General features: G+C 44.6%; 1 protein-coding gene and 1 long non-coding RNA gene across 2 annotated transcripts; both read right to left on the bottom strand.

Annotated features, from left to right (window-relative positions):
- Positions 1-2407: 2407 nt before the first annotated feature.
- Positions 2408-3766, bottom strand: LOC311087108. The gene is made up of 3 exons (XR_014607169.1): positions 3616-3766; positions 3447-3532; positions 2408-3367 (listed from the first exon to the last, which is right to left on the bottom strand). It is a non-coding gene; the product is annotated as an uncharacterized lncRNA (long non-coding RNA).
- Positions 3767-6863: 3097 nt separating this feature from the next.
- On the bottom strand, positions 6864-10087 carry LOC311087560 (putative nuclease HARBI1; the record flags this gene model as incomplete). Its single annotated transcript, XM_084120888.1, has 3 exons — positions 6864-7234; positions 9467-9567; positions 10023-10087. 3 exons carry the CDS (start codon positions 10085-10087, stop codon positions 6864-6866), a joined length of 537 nt encoding a protein of 178 aa, XP_083977014.1.
- Positions 10088-22508: the final 12421 nt, after the last annotated feature.

The raw sequence follows: 22508 nt of genomic DNA on the forward strand, positions 1-22508 counted from the left end.
CTTTGTGCTTGTGTATTGAATGTTAAATAAGTTAATAATGATAACAAGACAGAGGCAGAGGCTTCATTGATTTGCTCTCAAGACTTACAGACAGTAAATGAGAGAGATCGACTGAGCGCGTGCGATTACCTGCGTCTGTCTTTGAGGTCAAGTCAGGTCATATGCGTGAAAAGCTTTCCGTGTCCAAGGAAAGCGAAATATTTGTCTTGTCATCCTCTTAACGTTTAAGGGGATTTACCATGAATGGCATCAGCGACAGCGCTGGTCAGCATTCCACAGCGCGAGGAAGCCGCGGGAATCAAAAAGCAGCGAGTCACGCATTGAATCAATGCCATTTAAGCGTCAGCTTCAGCGTTACCCATGCGACGCATTGCTGGTCAGCTCAGCCTTGAAAAGTGGAGCTTAACAACTTTCATTACTATCTTTTAAAGAATCAGCGTTTTTGAACGTGTTCGTTGAATGAACGGTTTAATGATTCACTCAAAGACAGTCCGTTGCCATAACAATGTAATGCGCGCTGATTGGCAGCCTTTCAATGCGCAGAGACGCTGTTTAGTTTCGGTTACATGGTTACTGAAAATGTAGGCTACTCGTTTTTGTGCATGCTGACCACATGGTAAAACCTATTTATATAGCAACAAATAAATATAAATGTATCTAAATAAATAAATAAATAAATAAATGGCGATAATACCGCATACCGCGCTATTGAGCCACTCAAAATTACCGCAAGGGAAATTCCTTCACCGCGACAGCCCTACTCCCAACGACCTGTCTTCAGAATGCTGTTTTAGTGACGTCACTAAGCACAGGCCCCGCCCACGAGTGTTGACAGACACTGCCGTTCTAACATAGCCCCGCCCTGATCGCGTTCACAGCTGCTGCACTGACGAGAATGTCTCCCAAGCGTTGTAGGTGTTGTGTGGCTGGATGTATTAATCCACATAGCTCTCTCTATTTACTTCTGAAATCTGAGGCAGCCGCTGAAGACGAGGTGGAATTATTTTGTTTTTAAAGAAAATGCTCCCTCAACGCTACCGAAATTCATTTATGTACTTGCGCACTTCTTATAACTTACTGTGTTTACTCAGCTCTTATGGTGATTTTCTGAAGTAAAACTGATGCTTCATCTTTTGTGTGATGTACAATAAACTTTATTAAACTCATCAGTATATGTTTGATCATCATTCAGACCGAAACAGCAGACTTGTAGGCTATTAATAATGGATACATACAAGCAGATGACAAATACGTTATAACCGTAATTAAACTACTAAACTATACCTGTTCCATCTCTATACAGCACTACGTAGGCATTATTGTCCGACTCCGGGTCGAAATGAACACCGTTACTGAGAGTTTCTGATATTATCATCATTCCGTGAGGTGAGATTGTCCTGAGAGACTGAGCGCGAGCTCATGAAGCTCCGCCCCCTGTGTCGGCAGCAGCAGCTCATTTGCATTTAAAGGGCACACACTAAAACAGCGCGTTTTTCTGAGCCCCAAAAAATGACAATTTAAACATGCTGTAAAAAATTATCTGTTGGGTATTTTGAGCTAAAACTTCACATACACACTCTGGGGACATCAGAGACTTATTTTACATCTTGTGAAAAGGGGCATAATACGGGACCTTTAAGTTCTAGTTTGACCTACTAGCAGTTAGTCAGGGGCAGTCAGTCTTAGTTTTCGGTATCAAAGTAGGCTTATCTACGTTTTTATGTCACTGATTTAAAAAAGCTATGAACTGTCTTAAAGAAAATAAATTGATGTCTAATGGCTAGTTCACACTACAGGATTTTAAGCCCAATTTAAGCCCGATTTGCAAGTTAACGAGCTCGCCGACAGGTCAAGCTATAATCGCGTGCAAATCTGCGGGTGATCCGCGCTCGCCAATCTTTAAGTGTGAAATACTTAACGACGCATCAAAAACGCTCGCCGACGCATCGCCCAACGTCAGACAAATATCTAGCATGCCAAATATCTGGAGCTGTCGGCCGACTTGATAGCCTGTGGTGTCACGTGTCGCGACGAGCAACAGCCAATGATCAGCTTATGACATTACAAAAGCCTTTTGTATTTGTAACCATCTTTGCCAAACCACAACAGGCAGCTGCTCTTTCATTATAATGTTTTACTCACTTCCAACTCTCTCTGACAGACAATCCCTGCTGCCAGCGTGTGCTTATCCATCCTTCCACCCATATTCTTTTTTTTCGGGGTTCTAAAGTAAACAGATCATTGTGTGACGGAGCGGTGCAATTGTGAAACCAACCTTTTACCAGTAAAGAAATCCGACTAGCCACCCTAGAAATTAACTCTAGGGAACAATGCTCAAAACCCAAAAATGGAGTACATTAAGCACACAGGTTCAGTTCCCCCATAGAAGTAAGCAAGAGACGTGGGTGAAGTATCAAAAATACAAATGTTTATTAATGCAAGAATGTTTTTAAAAGACACTAAAATGTCAGAAGAACAGCATGAGACCCCACTTTAAATTGAGGAAAACAAAATTACAAAAATAATGAATGTGGGCAATGACAAAATCAATTTTGAAATATGAAAACAAAATAAAGTAAATAACAGCAGGGCTGAGGCTCCCATCGGCAGGAACAAAATGGAGTCTGGTTTTACAAGAGCACACTTCCACGCACACACACCAAAGTGCACTCAGATCACACTACCACACACTTGAAGTGGTACACAGCACGCAATAAAGAAGAACCACCACCAGAAGGAAGATCCATTCACCCGTGGGACCCCCAGCTTCTGCAGACAAACAAAAATAATAAATAAACTATAACAAAAATCACAATTAAACACGATTAGCTCCACATACAATATAAACAAATGATAATAACGGATGAAGCAACTCCAAACAAAACAAAAGGTATCAATATCACATGAAACAAAGAAAAACGTTAGAAGAATCAAATAAATTCAAGAGAAATTACAAAGCAACTTGAAGTCAGATGTGAACAGGAAGCAAATCAAGTTGCGTTAATAAAGAAAAAAAAATAACATACAAATAGACGTCACAATATTTCTGTAACACAATAACCAAAAGAAAAATCAAACAAGACAAAACAAACTTTACTCCCACAAAAGTATAAACAAGAAAACGAAAACAAAATCAAAAGAAAAGAAACAAAACAATTATTTTCTCTCAATAAAATGAGATCGTCGTATTCTCCATGCTGATACACAAACAGAACGAACAGTCCCCTTTTTAACAACGATAGCGGTGGCGTCTGCACGACCGTATACACAGCAGGACTGCAGGAATGTGAGCAAAACGTCCGCAGCGCAAATCCGATATAATATAAGATAGAACGGGATAAAAAGAGAGTGAACGAGAGGGAGAACCCTATAACGAACACAAAAAGAAATGTTACTAATAATGATACTTGCCCTTCACGAATTATAATTACATTTAAAACACTTACCGTCAAGTATCACCCCAAATAGAAAATGTACAGGCACAGGTCTATTAATCAGCCCACCGGTAACAATGGGGTACAGGAAACCATACCTAGACAGCATGCGGCAGTGTCAACAGCACAACAACGGTAGTACAATATGCGTTTATACAGATGCACATGCACACACACATACCTGAGAGGCAACCGGTCACTAGATCCACTAAAGCAGCGCTGAAAACACACCGACACCCGGACAAAACGACACTATAAATTCACAAAAAAATGCTTTAAATGACCAACCATTTTTAAAAGTACCTCCCTGTTACAGCACAGCACGCTTACCTGTAAACACGGGCACAAAGGGGAAAGTCGGACGTGACGCACCACGGCCAACAACAAATCAGCCCTTATATTACGGATACTGATCGCTGATAGGCAAATCCGGCTGTCAATCACCTAATCTCATTACATTCGCGCAAAAAAAAAAAAAAAAAAAAAAAAAAAAAAAAAATATATATATATATATATATATATATATATATATGTATGTATATGTATATATATGCATATGCAACTGGCTACCCCTGGGTCTGTGTTTTATGCCATGTCTCATTTTAATGCAACATATTAGATTAGGAACATTGTCACATTAACTAGGCCAGGGTTGGCAATTTGGTGATTGCGGCTTGTCTGCGATGGTGGGAGTTGCCAGGGTACTTGGGGTGTTCTGGGCCCTGCGGTATCTTCCCTTGTTGATGGGCGGCACGTTCTGGGCACATCCTACAGGCTGTGGTTGGCAGGGCGGAGACATGACAAAACACAACACGACTGGATAATGGTGATAATTATTTGCTACTGCATTTAGTTATTTATTGTATATTATGATGCTGGTGGAAATAATGGTAGTAATTATTGATATTATCATTTTTATTATTATTACTATCGTTATCATAAGTAGTCGGAATGGTGACAGTAGTATCATTTTTTTTATTTTTTTATTTTGTTAATTATTTTGTTTTTGTTTTTTTATTTGCCTTGAATAGTTTTTTTTTTTTGTTATATTGTTAATGTTATTAATGCTAATATGTCATTAGCCATATAGAGCATATGTACACAAACATACATTTCTATTCAGAAATTCAAACAATTCAACTGTTGTTCCGTTGAGATCCAATTTGATGTGTCACTATTTCACTGTATATACATACACTGTTCTCACTGTAATTTCACCCTTTGCACAATAAATAAATAAATAAATATATATATATATATATATATATATTCATTTTGTGTATCTGTTGGTTGTTGTGGGTGTGGGGTCTGAGTGTGTTGTGCTTGTTTGTTGCTTAGTAACCAGCTGATCACTTAATCAGCCCGCAGCTGCAGCTAGTTACTTCTGTTGTTAGCTGCCTATATCTAGCGGGAGTGTTTATTGCTTGGTGTCGGTTCGTCACTCTTGTTTATGCTCTCTTACCCAGTTCCGGTGCCTGAGTTTCCTTACGGAGTTATTTCCTCGATCTCGTCTGTGTTCCCAGACTTCTGGAGATCGTTTGGAGTTCTCTTCATTCCAGTTCCCATTTGGCATCCACACAGGATTATTCATATCACTCATTCTCTCCGGTGTATTTGTATCCTGGGGCTCATTCTTCGTACGTTGCTTATTACATCCGAGATCAAATGAGACATCCAAGATGATATCATCGTGCTAATCATGATCCGGCTAATTGGGTTCTTCGAACACACCTGTCGTTTATGATTAGTATAGCTGGATTGAGTTATCTGAGATAATTGCGCGTTCATGCGTTGGTTTAAAAGGGGATATGTATCGATAGTAGAAACAATGATCAGCAACGCTGTTATTGGCTGTTCAGCATGGCCAAAGAACGTGCCCAGTTTTTCTCCCAAGCAGAACAAGAGCTTTTAATGGAAGGTTATGCCGAATTTGAGTCCTTAATTAAAACGACAGGGAACACCTCAAAGTCTGCAAAAGCCAGGAGAGAGGGCTGGCAAAAAGTAGCAGACAAATTAAATGCGTAAGTGCTGTCCATGGTAGATGTTTCTATCACTTTCTACAGTATGTATTTTTGAATTTTAATAATTTCATATTTACTTTGTTCTTTTATGTCAGAGCCACCACGGGACCCACTAGAACATAGGGACAAGTAAAAGTGAAGTACAAGAATATTCTACAAAATGGTAGCCTTTAATTCTTATACTGTCTTTATTTTAAAAAGCCACTTTTTTCCTCTTTTTAAAAGCCACTGTTAAATAATGTGTTTGTCTGTTTATAACAGCCACCAAGAAAAAGGCTGAAAAAAAAAAAAAACAGGTGGTGGTCCTGCACCACCACAATATACCCCAGCAGAGGAGCTGGCCCTTGGGTTGAATGAAAACCGAACCATTGTGGAGGGCATCCCTGGGGGCAGCTCTTCCTTAGACCCAAAGCCAGGGACCAGTAGCAGCAACACCTACATTACTGGTAGGCTAAATGAGCTTTCAATTCTCTTAGTACACTGTAAAATTATGTGTTGCTGCATTAAATGAAGTATAATCCGAATGACTGGTATAGTCACTTCAACCGTTTGTTAAAGTGAAAACTTCGAAACTTTTAGTTAATATAAAATATGTTGCCATGAGTTATTGATCACATTGTATTTTACAGTGTAGTTAATTGTAATGACATTTCTTTTTTTTCCCCTCTTTTGTGCAGTTTTACATAATACACCAACACTTTTACCTGTTCCCAAGCAAATGGTGGCTGAAGCATATGCAGAAAGTTGTGTACTTTTTCTAACTTGCATAAAGGGAAGAAAGTGCAACACTTTGTAATACCCATTTATTTCCATTGCACAGGACAGTGAAGAAACCCTCTCAGATGACTGTCCTTTGGAGGAAGAACCTGTAAGTGCATAAATAACTTTACACTAATTTGTATATACTTGTGTACCTATTCTTTCTGTCTGCAATATGAGTTGCAGGAGTCCACACCTAGAGATAGGCCTACAGAAAGGCTTGCAGAAGAGTCTGCACAAAGAACTGATACAGAGGTGGACAGTGTTGTACTTTTACTTTTTACTTTTGTTGCATGAGGCATGTTTTGACCCTTTTTTTTCTTTCACAAAATGACACAGGGTGACATCCATTCCCTATATAAACGGCATCTTTAACAAATCGAGTATTTTGACCTGAAAAACACAAATTAAGAGGAGAAATTGAACTCGACAACTTGAAAAAGAGAAAAATTGCACTAGAGATAGAGTTGCTTCAAAAGGACCTTCAGAGTAAGTGCTAATACACCATTTGACACATAGTAGTATTGCTGACTTTACATAACTATCTCTTATTGCAGGCAAAAGATGACTTGCTGGCTTTTCTTTATAAAGAATTGTTTAAATAAAACTCCAGGAACTAAGCATATTTGTCTTGTCTTTTATTACACATTCAAAAATGGTGTTCCACAATTCTGTCCTGTGCAGCTCTGCCACTAGGTTGGTCCAAGTGCACTGGCTGGAGGTCATCATCAGGCTGCACCCCCACCACAGGGGTCCTCTCCTTTCTGATAGTGGCGATGTTGTGGAGTATGGCACATGCAACAATTATGTCACAGGCCCTGTCAGGTGCAACCCTCAGACCCTTCAGACACTGAAATCTTTCCTTTAGTTGCCCAAAGGTCATTTCAATGCGTGCCCTTGTCCTGGCTAGAGCTGCATTGTAACGGGTTTGTGGTCCAGGGTTTGGGTCAGGGAAGGGCGTCATAAAATACTGCCTGCAGGCATAGCCCCTGTCTCCAAGCAGGATCCCGTCAAAATCCCCTGTATAATGGAAAAATGCAGTTTTGTTAGGCTCAGCATAAGTGTGTGTAATACTGTGAGCTTGACATTTATATGTTCCCTTACCACGTTCAAATAATGTCCATACAGTGAGGAAAATAAGTATTTGAACACCCTGCTATTTTGCAAGTTCTCCCACTTGGAAATCATGGAGGGGTCTGAAATTGTCATCGTAGGTGCATGTCCACTGTGAGAGACATAATCTAAAAAAAAAAATCCAGAAATCACAATATATGATTTTTTAACTATTTATTTGTATGATACAGCTGCAAATAAGTATTTGAACACCTGTCTATCAGCTAGAATTCTGACCCTCAAAGACCTGTTAGTCTGCCTTTAAAATGTCCACCTCCACTCCATTTATTATCCTAAATTAGATGCACCCGTTTGAGGTCGTTAGCTGCATAAAGACACCTGTCCACCCCATACAATCAGTAAGAATCCAACTACTAACATGGCCAAGACCAAAGAGCTGTCCAAAGACACGAGACAAAATTGTACACCTCCACAAGGCTGGAAAGGGCTACGGGGAAATTGCCAAGCAGCTTGGTGAAAAAAGGTCCACTGTTGGAGCAATCATTAGAAAATGGAAGAAGCTAAACATGACTGTCAATCTCCCTCGGACTGGGGCTCCATGCAAGATCTCACCTCGTGGGGTCTCAGTGATCCTAAGAAAGGTGAGAAATCAGCCCAGAACTACACGGGAGGAGCTGGTCAATGACCTGAAAAGAGCTGGGACCACCGTTTCCAAGGTTACTGTTGGTAATACACTAAGACGTCATGGTTTGAAATCATGCATGGCACGGAAGGTTCCCCTGCTTAAACCAGCACATGTCAAGGCCCGTCTTAAGTTTGCCAATGACCATTTGGATGATCCAGAGGAGTCATGGGAGAAAGTCATGTGGTCAGATGAGACCAAAATAGAACTTTTTGGTCATAATTCCACTAAATGTGTTTGGAGGAAGAAGAATGAAGAGTACCATCCCAAGAACACCATCCCTACTGTGAAGCATGGGGGTGGTAGCATCATGCTTTGGGGGGGGGGGGGGGGGGTTTCTGCACATGGAACAGGGCGACTGCACTGTATTAAGGAGAGGATGACCGGGGCCATGTATTGCGAGATTTTGGGGAACAACCTCCTTCCCTCAGTTAGAGCATTGAAGATGGGTCGAGGCTGGGTCTTCCAACATGACAATGACCCGAAGCACACAGCCAGGATAACCAAGGGGTGGCTCTGTAAGAAGCATATCAAGGTTCTGGCGTGGCCTAGCCAGTCTCCAGACCTAAACCCAATAGAGAATCTTTGGAGGGAGCTCAAACTCCGTGTTTCTCAGCGACAGCCCAGAAACCTGACTGATCTAGAGAAGATCTGTGTGGAGGAGTGGGCCAAAATCCCTCCTGCAGTGTGTGCAAACCTTGGGGAAAAACTACAGGAAACGTTTGACCTCTGTAATTGCAAACAAAGGCTACTGTACCAAATATTAACATTGATTTTCTCAGGTGTTCAAATACTTATTTGCAGCTGTATCATACAAATAAATAGTTAAAAAATCATACATTGTGATTTCTGGATTTTTTTTTTTTAGATTATGTCTCTCACAGTGGACATGCACCTACGATGACAATTTCAGACCCCTCCATGATTTCTAAGTGGGAGAACTTGCAAAATAGCAGGGTGTTCAAATACTTATTTTCCTCACTGTAAATGTGACTCTCTGAAAATTTGAGTCATGCACTGATCCTGGCCATTTTGCTTCCACATTTGTGATATGGAACAGAGAGTCACACACCATCTAAGAGATTTTAGTCAGTCAACTGCATACTTTTTGATTCCATTCCTTTTTTTTTTTAATGTAATATATTACTAATCTGGAATATTATAAATTGTAATAGTAACTTATCTGCACATTTACACTGTGAACCCCCTTTCTGTTCACAAAATCCCCTTCATTGGGGCCTGGTGGGGCCTTGATGGGGATGTGTGTGCAGTCTATGGCCCCAATCACGTTAGGGAAGCCTGAAGGACACATACTGTTAGTCATACTTTTTGGCATGGTCATGATTGCATGTCATTAACAATTATAAATGTACCTGCAATAGCAAAAAAAATCTGCTTTACAACCTGGGGTCTTAAGTGGCTTGGAAATACCACAAAAACCCCTAAAAACTGCTTGAGTGCCAGATAAACTTTGCGAATGGCATGACAGACAGCACTTTTCCCCAAGTTTTCTGCATCTCCAATAGTGTAAAGGAAAGTGCCACTCGCAAAGAATCTCAGGGCAATGCACACAGTCTGTGCAGTTTTCAAAGCTCGACTTCCAACAAATTAATGATGTAAATAACACCCTCACGAGAAAAACAATATCTCTCAACAATTACACTGTCACGCTGCGCCAAAGGATCCTGTCTATCCCGCAATACGCGATTCATTCGAAAAGCACTGCGAATTATTCTTGCACCTTCCGCAACAGGTTGCTGTCGTAAAAATGGACAAGACATGGCTGCGACAGACTTCCCTATCTCCTCCGCTTATAATGCCGCGATCTAATCCTGTTTACATGAAATAAGCCTGCTCCCGAGCAGGTTTAAGCTTACGGACCTGTTGCTATGACAGCAAGTCCAGGATGAGCTTCGAAGAACCAAACAATCCAAGATCATGCCCAATCGTCAACAATCAAATCCAGCTAACTGAGTTAGCGACAAACGAAGAACGGGCCCCTGGTCGCCCGCCTGCTATATGTGGTGTTTTGAGTATTATCATCTGTTCAACCTGCCTTCAATAAACTGTTTGCTTGCATTTGGATCTACGACTCTCATTCTGACATCACCGTCCATTTTCAAATAGACAATGCGCCATTGGAATGCACCATTTCCCATTCCACTTAAAGTTGTGTAGTGTGAACTAGGCCCCTGCTCTCACTGCCCACTGCTGGTTTCTTGCCTTGTGTGTGTGTATGTGTCATGTTTTTTGTCTGATGTTCGTTTGATTGTTGGTTTGCTGTGTTTCGATTGTATATTTTAGCATAATAGTATTTCTTACTAAATGTATTGTAATTTTTTATTTTTATATTGTTATGTAAATATGTAATTTTACTCCCTTTTAGGGTGACTTTTTACCATCTGTCTAGGGACTGCAGATGAAAAATAGCCTTTTGGCTAATTCTGGCATATTGACAGAAATGTTTATTAATATGCACTGTCCCTGTAATAAAAATAAATAAATAAATGAAGTAAATATAATCCTAAACTTTTGCTGTGTTCCCTTTATTTCACTGACGACTACTTCTCAAATCTCAGAGTTCAGTGCAGGATTCACAAACCACTTTTACTCTTAAAGATGGTGTTCAAAATACTTAGTTTTGAGTTTTATATTGTGTAGGTCTCCTGCTAACTGGCTAACTCACATTATTACTGTGTTACTGAAATACTTCTGCTAATCATTTGTGGGCCACTATTACCTATAACTGTGTCTATTAATGCAGATTGGCTGTCGTTCGCTCTACTTTGAGTCAATATTAAACATGGAGCAAGATCTGTTTTACCAACATTTGTTACACCAGTCATTCACGCTAGAGCTCGGCTAATGTATGCACTGTTATTGATACAGTTTCAACGTGTTCACCGCAATATATTAGAAAAGTACTCGGTATAAATATAATAATCGGTTGATTGACATGCACTTGTTAATGCTGATGGTGAGGAATTACAGTTGAAATGTCTCATGTCCCTCAAACTGAGTAACATTAGTGTATCACTGAGAAACACTGAGTCCTGCTCGAGTCGTCCTGATGGAGGTTCATTGAGAAACACTGAGTCCTGCTGGAGTTGTCCTGATGGAAGTTCGGGTTCACTGAGAAACACTGAGTCCTGCTGGAGTCGTCCTGATGGAGGTTCGGGTTCACTGAGAAACACTGAGTCCTGCTGGAGTCGTCCTGATGGAGGTTCGGGTTCACTGAGAAACACTGAGTCCTGCTGGAGTCGTCCTGATGGAGGTTCGGGTTCACTGAGAAACACTGAGTCCTGCTCGAGTCGTCCTGATGGAGGTTCGGGTTCACTGAGAAACACTGAGTCCTGCTCGAGTCGTCCTGATGGAGGTTCGGGTTCACTGAGAAACACTGAGTCGTGCTCGAGTCGTCCTGATGGAGGTTCGGGTTCACTGAGAAACACTGAGTCCTGCTCGAGTCGTCCTGATGGAGGTTCGGGTTCACTGAGAGACACTGAGTCCTGCTGGAGTCGTCCTGATGGAGGTTCGGGTTCACTGAGAAACACTGAGTCCTGCTCGAGTCGTCCTGATGGAGGTTCGGGTTCACTGAGAAACACTGAGTCCAGCTCAAGTCGTCCTGATGGAGGTTCGGGTTCACTGAGAAACACTGAGTCCAGCTCAAGTCGTCCTGATGGAGGTTCGGGTTCACTGAGAAACACTGAGTCCTGCTGGAGTCGTCCTGATGGAGGTTCGGGTTCACTGAGAAACACTGAGTCCTGCTGGAGTCGTCCTGATGGAGGTTCGGGTTCACTGAGAAACACTGAGTCCTGCTGGAGTCGTCCTGATGGAGGTTCGGGTTCACTGAGAAACACTGAGTCCTGCTGGAGTCGTCCTGATGGAGGTTCAGGTTCACTGAGAAACACTGAGTCGTGCTCGAGTCGTCCTGATGGAGGTTCGGGTTCACTGAGAAACACTGAGTCGTGCTCGAGTCGTCCTGATGGAGGTTCGGGTTCACTGAGAAACACTGAGTCCTGCTGGAGTCGTCCTGATGGAGGTTCGGGTTCACTGAGAAACACTGAGTCCTGCTGGAGTCGTCCTGATGGAGGTTCGGGTTCACTGAGAAACACTGAGTCCTGCTCAAGTCGTCCTGATGGAGGTTCGGGTTCACTGAGAAACACTGAGTCCTGCTGGAGTCGTCCTGATGTTGGTTCGGGTTCACTGAGAAACACTGAGTCCTGCTGGAGTCGTCCTGATGGAGGTTCAGGTTCACTGAGAGACACTGAGTCCTGCTGGAGTCGTCCTGATGGAGGTTCGGGTTCACTGAGAAACACTGAGTCCTGCTGGAGTCGTCCTGATGGAGGTTCGGGTTCACTGAGAAACACTGAGTCCAGCTCGAGTCGTCCTGATGGAGGTTCGGGTTCACTGAGAAACACTGAGTCCTGCTCGAGTCGTCCTGATGGAGGTTCGGGTTCACTGAGAAACACTGAGTCCTGCTCGAGTCGTCCTGATGGAGGTTCGGGTTCACTGAGAAACACTGAGTCCTGCTCGAGTCGTCCTGATGGAGGTTCGGGTTCACTGAGAAACACTGAGTCGTGCACGAGTCGTCCTGATGGAGGTTCAGGTTCACTGAGAGACACTGAGTCCTGCTGGAGTCGTCCTGATGGAGGTTCGGGTTCACTGAGAAACACTGAGTCCTGCTGGAGTCGTCCTGATGGAGGTTCGGGTTCACTGAGAAACACTGAGTCCTGCTCGAGTCGTCCTGATGGAGGTTCGGGTTCACTGAGAAACACTAAGTCCTGCTGGAGTCGTCCTGATGGAGGTTCGGGTTCACTGAGAAACACTGAGTCCTGCTGGAGTCGTCCTGATGGAGGTTCGGGTTCACTGAGAAACACTGAGTCCTGCTGGAGTCGTCCTGATGGAGGTTCGGGTTCACTGAGAAACACTGAGTCCTGCTTGAGTCGTCCTGATGGAGGTTCGGGTTCACTGAGAAACACTGAGTCCTGCTCGAGTCGTCCTGATGGAGGTTCGGGTTCACTGAGAAACACTGAGTCGTGCTCGAGTCGTCCTGATGGAGGTTCGGGTTCACTGAGAAACACTGAGTCCTGCTCAAGTCGTCCTGATGGAGGTTCGGGTTCACTGAGAAACACTGAGTCCTGCTGGAGTCGTCCTGATGGAGGTTCGGGTTCACTGAGAAACACTGAGTCCTGCTGGAGTCGTCCTGATGGAGGTTCGGGTTCACTGAGAGACACTGAGTCCTGCTGGAGTCGTCCTGATGGAGGTTCGGGTTCACTGAGAGACACTGAGTCCTGCTGGAGTCGTCCTGATGGAGGTTCGGGTTCACTGAGAAACACTGAGTCCTGCTCGAGTCGTCCTGATGGAGGTTCGGGTTCACTGAGAAACACTGAGTCGTGCTCGAGTCGTCCTGATGGAGGTTCGGGTTCACTGAGAAACACTGAATCGTGCTCGAGTCGTCCTGATGGAGGTTCGGGTTCACTGAGAGACACTGAGTCCTGCTGGAGTCGTCCTGATGGAGGTTCGGGTTCACTGAGAGACACTGAGTCCTGCTGGAGTCGTCCTGATGGAGGTTCGGGTTCACTGAGAGACACTGAGTCCTGCTGGAGTCGTCCTGATGGAGGTTCGGGTTCACTGAGAAACACTGAGTCCTGCTGGAGTCGTCCTGATGGAGGTTCGGGTTCACTGAGAAACACTGAGTCCTGCTCGAGTCGTCCTGATGGAGGTTCGGGTTCACTGAGAAACACTGAGTCCTGCTGGAGTCGTCCTGATGGAGGTTCGGGTTCACTGAGAAACACTGAGTCCTGCTCGAGTCGTCCTGATGGAGGTTCGGGTTCACTGAGAAACACTGAGTCGTGCTCGAGTCGTCCTGATGGAGGTTCGGGTTCACTGAGAGACACTGAGTCCTGCTGGAGTCGTCCTGATGGAGGTTCGGGTTCACTGAGAGACACTGAGTCCTGCTCGAGTCGTCCTGATGGAGGTTCGGGTTCACTGAGAAACATTGAGTCCTGCTCGAGTCGTCCTGATGGAGGTTCGGGTTCACTGAGAAACACTGAGTCGTGCTCGAGTCGTCCTGATGGAGGTTCGGGTTCACTGAGAAACACTGAGTCCTGCTCGAGTCGTCCTGATGGAGGTTCGGGTTCACTGAGAAACACTGAATCGTGCTCGAGTCGTCCTGATGGAGGTTCGGGTTCACTGAGAAACACTGAATCGAGCTCGAGTCGTCCTGATGGAGGTTCGGGTTCACTGAGAGACACTGAGTCCTGCTGGAGTTGTCCTGATGGAGGTTCGGGTTCACTGAGAGACACTGAGTCCTGCTGGAGTCGTCCTGATGGAGGTTCGGGTTCATCGAGAAACACTGAGTCCTGCTGGAGTCGTCCTGCTGGAGTCGTCCTGATGGAGGTTCGGGTTCACTGAGAAACACTGAGTCCTGCTGGAGTCGTCCTGATGGAGGTTCGGGTTCACTGAGAAACACTGAGTCCTGCTCGAGTCGTCCTGATGGAGGTTCGGGTTCACTGAGAAACACTGAGTCCTGCTGGAGTCGTCCTGATGGAGGTTCGGGTTCACTGAGAAACACTGAGTCCTGCTGGAGTCGTCCTGATGGAGGTTCGGGTTCACTGAGAAACACTGAGTCCTGCTCGAGTCGTCCTGATGGAGGTTCGGGTTCACTGAGAAACACTGAGTCCTGCTCGAGTCGTCCTGATGGAGGTTCGGGTTCACTGAGAAACACTGAGTCCTGCTCGAGTCGTCCTGATGGAGGTTCGGGTTCACTGAGAAACACTGAGTCCTGCTCGAGTCGTCCTGATGGAGGTTCGGGTTCACTGAGAAACACTGAGTCCTGCTCGAGTCGTCCTGATGGAGGTTCGGGTTCACTGAGAGACACTGAATCGTGCTCGAGTCGTCCTGATGGAGGTTCGGGTTCACTGAGAGACACTGAGTCCTGCTGGAGTCATCCTGATGGAGGTTCGGGTTCACTGAGAAACACTGAGTCCTGCTCGAGTCGTCCTGATGGAGGTTCGGGTTCACTGAGAAACACTGAGTCGTGCTCGAGTCGTCCTGATGGAGGTTCGGGTTCACTGAGAAACACTGAGTCCTGCTCGAGTCGTTCTGATGGAGGTTCGGGTTCACTGAGAAACACTGAGTCCTGCTGGAGTCGTCCTGATGGAGGTTCGGGTTCACTGAGAAACACTGAATCGTGCTCGAGTCATCCTGATTGAGGTTCGGGTTCACTGAGAAGCACTGAATCGTGCTCGAGTCGTCCGGATGGAGGTTCGGGTTCACTGAGAGACACTGAGTCCTGCTGGAGTCGTCCTGATGGAGGTTCGGGTTCACTGAGAGACACTGAATCGTGCTCGAGTCGTCCTGATGGAGGTTCGGGTTCACTGAGAGACACTGAGTCCTGCTGGAGTCGTCCTGATGGAGGTTCGGGTTCACTGAGAGACACTGAGTCCTGCTGGAGTCGTCCTGATGGAGGTTCGGGTTCACTGAGAAACACTGAGTCCTGCTGGAGTCGTCCTGATGGAGGTTCGGGTTCACTGAGAAACACTGAGTCCTGCTCGAGTCGTCCTGATGGAGGTTCGGGTTCACTGAGAAACACTGAGTCCTGCTCGAGTCGTCCTGATGGAGGTTCGGGTTCACTGAGAGACACTGAATCGTGCTCGAGTCGTCCTGATGGAGGTTCGGGTTCACTGAGAGACACTGAGTCCTGCTGGAGTCATCCTGATGGAGGTTCGGGTTCACTGAGAAACACTGAGTCCTGCTCGAGTCGTCCTGATGGAGGTTCGGGTTCACTGAGAAACACTGAGTCGTGCTCGAGTCGTCCTGATGGAGGTTCGGGTTCACTGAGAGACACTGAGTCCTGCTGGAGTCGTCCTGATGGAGGTTCGGGTTCACTGAGAGACACTGAATCGTGCTCGAGTCGTCCTGATGGAGGTTCGGGTTCACTGAGAGACACTGAGTCCTGCTGGAGTCGTCCTGATGGAGGTTCGGGTTCACTGAGAGACACTGAGTCCTGCTGGAGTCGTCCTGATGGAGGTTCGGGTTCACTGAGAAACACTGAGTCCTGCTGGAGTCGTCCTGATGGAGGTTCGGGTTCACTGAGAAACACTGAGTCCTGCTCGAGTCGTCCTGATGGAGGTTCGGGTTCACTGAGAAACACTGAGTCCTGCTCGAGTCGTCCTGATGGAGGTTCGGGTTCACTGAGAGACACTGAATCGTGCTCGAGTCGTCCTGATGGAGGTTCGGGTTCACTGAGAGACACTGAGTCCTGCTGGAGTCATCCTGATGGAGGTTCGGGTTCACTGAGAAACACTGAGTCCTGCTCGAGTCGTCCTGATGGAGGTTCGGGTTCACTGAGAAACACTGAGTCGTGCTCGAGTCGTCCTGATGGAGGTTCGGGTTCACTGAGAAACACTGAGTCCTGCTCGAGTCGTCCTGATGGAGGTTCGGGTTCACTGAGAAACACTGAGTCCTGCTGGAGTCGTCCTGATGGAGGTTCGGGTTCACTGAGAAACACTGAATCGTGCTCGAGTCATCCTGATTGAGGTTCGGGTTCACTGAGAAGCACTGAATCGTGCTCGAGTCGTCCGGATGGAGGTTCGGGTTCACTGAGAGACACTGAGTCCTGCTGGAGTCGTCCTGATGGAGGTTCGGGTTCACTGAGAGACACTGAATCATGCTCGAGTCGTCCTGATGGAGGTTCGGGTTCACTGAGAGACACTGAGTCCTGCTGGAGTCGTCCTGATGGAGGTTCGGGTTCACTGAGAGACACTGAGTCCTGCTGGAGTCGTCCTGATGGAGGTTCGGGTTCACTGAGAAACACTGAGTCCTGCTGGAGTCGTCCTGATGGAGGTTCGGGTTCACTGAGAAACACTGAGTCCTGTTCGAGTCGTCCTGATGGAGGTTCGGGTTCACTGAGAAACATTGAGTCCTGCTCGAGTCGTCCTGATGGAGGTTCGGGTTCACTGAGAAACACTGAATCGTGCTCGAGTCGTCCTGATGGAGGTTCGGGTTCACTGAGAGACACTGAGTCCTGCTCGAGTCGTCCTGATGGAGGTTCGGGTTCACTGAGAAACACTGAGTCCTGCTCGAGTCGTCCTGATGGAGGTTCGGGTTCACTGAGAAACACTGAGTCCTGCTCGAGTTGTCCTGATGGAGGTTCGGGTTCACTGGGAAACACTGAGTCCTGCTGGAGTCGTCCTGATGGAGGTTCGGGTTCACTGAGAGACACTGAGTCCTGCTCGATTCGTCCTGATGGAGGTTCGGGTTCACTGAGAAACACTGAGTCGTGCTCGAGTCGTCCTGATGGAGGTTCGGGTTCACTGAGAAACACTGAGTCCTGCTGGAGTCGTCCTGATGGAGGTTCGGGTTCACTGAGAAACACTGAGTCGTGCTCGAGTCGTCCTGATGGAGGTTCGGGTTCACTGAGAAACACTGAGTCCTGCTGGAGTCGTCCTGATGGAGGTTCGGGTTCACTGAGAAACACTGAGTCGTGCTCGAGTCCTCCTGATGGAGGTTTGGGTTCACTGAGAAACACTGAGTCCTGCTGGAGGTTCGGGTTCACTGAGAAACACTGAGTCCTGCTCGAGTCGTCCTGATGGAGGTTCGGGTTCACTGAGAGACACTGAGTCCTGCTCGAGTCGTCCTGATGGAGGTTCGGGTTCACTGAGAAACACTGAGTCCTGCTGGAGGTTCGGGTTCACTGAGAAACACTGAGTCCTGCTCGAGTCGTCCTGATGGAGGTTCGGGTTCACTGAGAGACACTGAGTCCTGCTGGAGTCATCTTGATGGAGGTTCGGGTTCACTGAGAAACACTGAATCGTGCTCGAGTCGTCCTGATGGAGGTTCGGGTTCACTGAGAGACACTGAGTCCTGCTGGAGTCGTCCTGATGGAGGTTCGGGTTCACTGAGAAACACTGAGTCCTGCTGGAGTCGTCCTGATGGAGGTTCGGGTTCACTGAGAGACACTGAGTCGTGCTCGAGTCGTCCTGATGGAGGTTCGGGTTCACTGAGAAACACTGAATCGTGCTCGAGTCGTCCTGTTGGAGGTTCGGGTTCACTGAGAGACACTGATTCCTGCTGGAGTCGTCCTGATGGAGGTTCGGGTTCACTGAGAAACACTGAGTCCTGCTGGAGTCGTCCTGATGGAGGTTCGGGTTGAATAACTAGTTCTTCCAGTGTTTCATCATTGGACTTGCGCTCGCATTGATCTGGTCAAATCGACGTCATTGTTCGTTACTGTGTTTAGTTTACGGTGTAGGAAGCCTCAGGACACGCAGAGTTGATGTTGTTATGGCAATGGGCGTTTTTGTTATCGACGTGCTGTATGCAGTAAACCAATCACAAACGTCTGGCCAATCAGAGCAGAGTAGACCAATCATAAAAGACTGAGCTGTCTGGCCAATCAGAGCAGAGTATATCGTGGAAAGGCGGGATTTAGAGAGATTGATTCACCTGACGAGTCGTTTGAGAATCATTGAAAATGTGGTGATGTGCAAATGTATATTATGAGAAAATGAAACAGTTTTTTGACTTTTGATGCATGTAAACCTGTTGTAGGAGACTCCACAACAACATTAGTAAACTTTAAAATAGCATAATAGGGGCCCTTTAATGTGCTTGTATTTTGTATGCTGCAGGGTTTCTTTTTATGCTTTCTGTTTATATGCTCAATGTTTTATTGTACAGCACTTTGGTGCAACTCTGTGTCACAGTTTGGCAAGAGATAGGACCCAGACACAAATGAGCTGACAAGGGTTTTTATGAACAAGACTGAAGACAGCAGGGAGAGTGAAGCGTGAGTTCAAACAGTAGGGCAGGAAGGGTGACCACTGAGACCGTCAGTAAGATGGCGATGACGTGACTGCAATAGAGGCAGCTCTGAAGGAAAGACCAGGCAGGAACACAAGGAACACATAGCTTGAAGTAGATCTCAGATGTGGCACCAGTCTTGCACACCAGGTAGAGGCTCACAGAAGCAGAGGCTTGACACAGGGGTTAGATAGCTGGACCACAAGAGTCAGTGTCCAGGGGACTCAGGATACAAGGCAGGGACACACAGAAGAACATACAAGACGAGACTCAAGACAAGACAGACAAGATAAAGCAACAATAAAGATAACAAAACTAAACTGATAAGATCAATGGCCAGAGAAACAAAAAGTAGAGAAATAAATATATAAAAAAGCAAACTAATGAAAAAAGTAAAAACTAAGAACTAGTGGATTTTAAGAACTTTAAAATAAAAAGAGAACTCAAACTAGATTATAAAGCACAAGAGCTAAAGCTAAGCAAAACAAAATAGCTACAAGGATAATCTGATACTGGGAATAGGATTTTAAATAAAAAGTAGCATAACCACCAGGATAATTTGAAGCACACAAACAAGAAAACACCACAAAGTACATACACTAAACAAACCAGCAAAGACATGAGGGAAAGAGGCACAGTATAAAGGGACCAGAGCACATGAGGATCAGGTGAGCACAATTAGTGAAATGAGGACAAGACTGGACTAAACAAGGGGCGTGGAAACAGGAAACAAGGAGGCGGGACATCAGGAGCACATGACCAACACAGACCCAGACAGAGCCATGTGCTCCAACACAAGACAAACATTGAAACATGAATCCACGACAACACCGACAAGGCTAGCAGGGCAGAACCCTGACACTCTGTTGCTTTTAAATGTGCTATAGAAATACATTTCTACTTTACTTGACTTGGACTGAAACTGCAAATAAAGATGTAGCGATTTTGTTTTCAGTAGAACAAGATTTTGTCTATATTTTGCTCTCACTGCATAATAATAAAATCATTTGATAAAAAATCTTAGTATCATATCACTGTATTTCTGGCTGTTCACATTCTCCTTTCTATAACACTTGTGTCTTTTTTGAAATGGTTTTATATTGTGGAGTTTGGTTTGGTTTGGTGAGTGCTGATGCGGTTGCATGTGCATTAACTGTTAATGATGTTTAATGCATCTTTGTTTGGTGTTTCTGGAGTTAATTCAGGCTATAAAAGAACGCTGAGCAGCTCATAAACACCTTCATCTCCTGATGAGCAGCGTCTTCAGTCTTCAGTCTGAGTCCCGGTAAGATCATGTCGTCTCATGTGGGAATTATTGTGTCATTGTGTTTCAGCCTTTATTCAAACGTTAGCACATGTTGTTCAGCTTGTTGACTCTCTAGTGTGCTTGATTATGTGTAGAAGAAATTAAATTGGGATTGTTTAAAGCAGGTTTGGAAGTTTTCTTTAAGGTCCTGTCGGAACCAGTTTTCATTTCAGATTCTTGATATTCATTTGATGATGATGTGATCAGCTCATAAACTTCATCATCTGTCATTTGATGTTCATTATGATTCCAGGGAAGATCATGAGATCATCTCATCCGTGAGTTTATATAGTCAACTATCTCTGTATTTCAGCCTCTGGTCTAACTGTGATCATCTGCACTTAAACTAGTTTCCTTTAATTAACACTGAGTGTGATTTCAGTCCGTCAGCAACACAGATTTCCATTTCTTAAAGAAAACAGGCTTGCAGAGCAGCAGAAGAATCAATATTTTAGAGAGATCAACGTATCTGTGCTTTCTCTCACCGATCATTCATGGGTTTCTTATTCTACTGAGGATATGAATAAACGCTGAGTGAACTTTAAAAATGAAAGCATCAGATATAAAGCGTTTTCAGATTACTTCAGTCGTCGTAGTTGAGCCGAACCGTTTGTGAAAGTTAGACTGGTTTTTCACTCAAGCCACCATTGTTAGTTAATTGTGTCTTTAAGGTAATTACAGTTGCACACGTTGGATCAAATAGTTTGTCTGTAATCTCAGGCATTTCCTACATTAGATCCACAAGCTTTAAGATGTGTGTTTTTACAGTGTGTGCAGTGAATGAAGAGCTCTTTAAACACGGCAGTGGAAACTTGTGAAACATCTGTCAGTCTGTGTGTTGCTCCACAAACTTCTGCTTTGACCTGCAGACGAAACACACAATCCTGTCAGTAACGTAAGTTCTTCAAGATTTACTCCTAGTTTAATAAACCATTGTACACTTGCAGCTGTGCTGGACTGAATATTCAGAACAACAGCATTCTTGCTTCTGTGATATTGTTCAAATGGAGGATTTCCAAACTTTAATCTGACATTTCACGTATTTCAAGCTTTCTAACATTACACACATCTCCTCTAAAGAACATGTAAAGCAAACTGAGGAAACTTTATTTCAACAATCACACAGAAAACAAGTTATGTCATATATTTTCCTAATGTTTTTAATAAAGTAGTAAATAGTAAATGAATGCATGTTTTATAAACTAATGACTGGTTTGTTATTTAGTGTTGCCTGTCAAGATTTCATGAAACAATGGCAGAACAAAACGCCAGCAGCAACAGATCAAGTGAAGATTATTATATCAACGGATCAAGTGGAGTAAATTATTATATCAACGCCAGCAGCAACGGATCAAGTGGAGTACATTATGATGATGAATGGAACCGTCAGATGAAGGAATTTTACAGGAAATATCTATCTGCAGATCTTTATTCTGCAGACTCATTAATTTTCAGGATAATTTCAGCCATTGAGATTCTAATCATGATCTTAACTCTGTTTGCGTTGTGTGCTCTTATCAAATCTAATCGCTCCACTCCAGTGTTTGTTATTCATTTGATTCTTTCAGATCTCATTCAGATCAGTTGTAGATTAACATGGACATTCACAAGGCCAGGGGATGCGTTAAATGCATATTGGTATAGTTTGATTGCTGGTGTGTATTTTATGGCATGTGTTGCTTTTGAACGATATCTTCTGGTTTCTCATCCTATCTGGTACAGATCTCATCATTCACTAAAAGTCTGCTGTGTCGTTTCTGTGATCATCTGGTTTGTTCCTCTGATCTTTGCAAACTTTACAGGCGTTTACTCTCATCGGCTGTTTAGCCGTTTGTCCCGATCGATTGGCTGTTTAATCCCCTACCCGATAATCATTCTGTGTTTTGTTGGCACTTGTCGCGGTCTTTCACGCGCAATATCACTTACTTCCCTAAAGCGCAAGAAAATTTTGGGCAGTTTGTTCCTGGTGCTTCTGACTTACACTTTTCTCATTCTCCCGAGCATAATCCTGACTTTCATTATAGATCATTTTTACAGTCCCAACAGTTTTACATTGTTTCATTTATTTGCGTATTTGTCCAGATATCTCGTGTTTCTGAACCCACTGGCTGACTGTTTATTGTACATGTTCTTGAGGCCTGATGTTGGAGGGTTAATGAAGTCTGTTCACTGCTGTTGTAGAACTGACACACATCAGAGTTCGACACACAGCCGGGACGAACACTCTCGAGACAGTAGTGCAGCGTTTGCCTGCTGTGTTTCAATGCAAAAGCCTGCGTCTCATTCACAGACCGCCTGCAGTTCAGTTTAAACATCTGCACTCAATAAATGAAGTCAATGTCATTCTTTTCACTGCACACACCCTTCCTTTCTGTGACATTTAGGTTTATTAGAGAGAACTCTTGACTCATAAAACTCAAAACTCA

The sequence above is a fragment of the Abramis brama genome (assembly GCF_963993115.1).
Source record: "Abramis brama genome assembly, chromosome: 7".
NCBI classification, from domain to species: Eukaryota; Metazoa; Chordata; class Actinopteri; order Cypriniformes; family Leuciscidae; genus Abramis; species Abramis brama.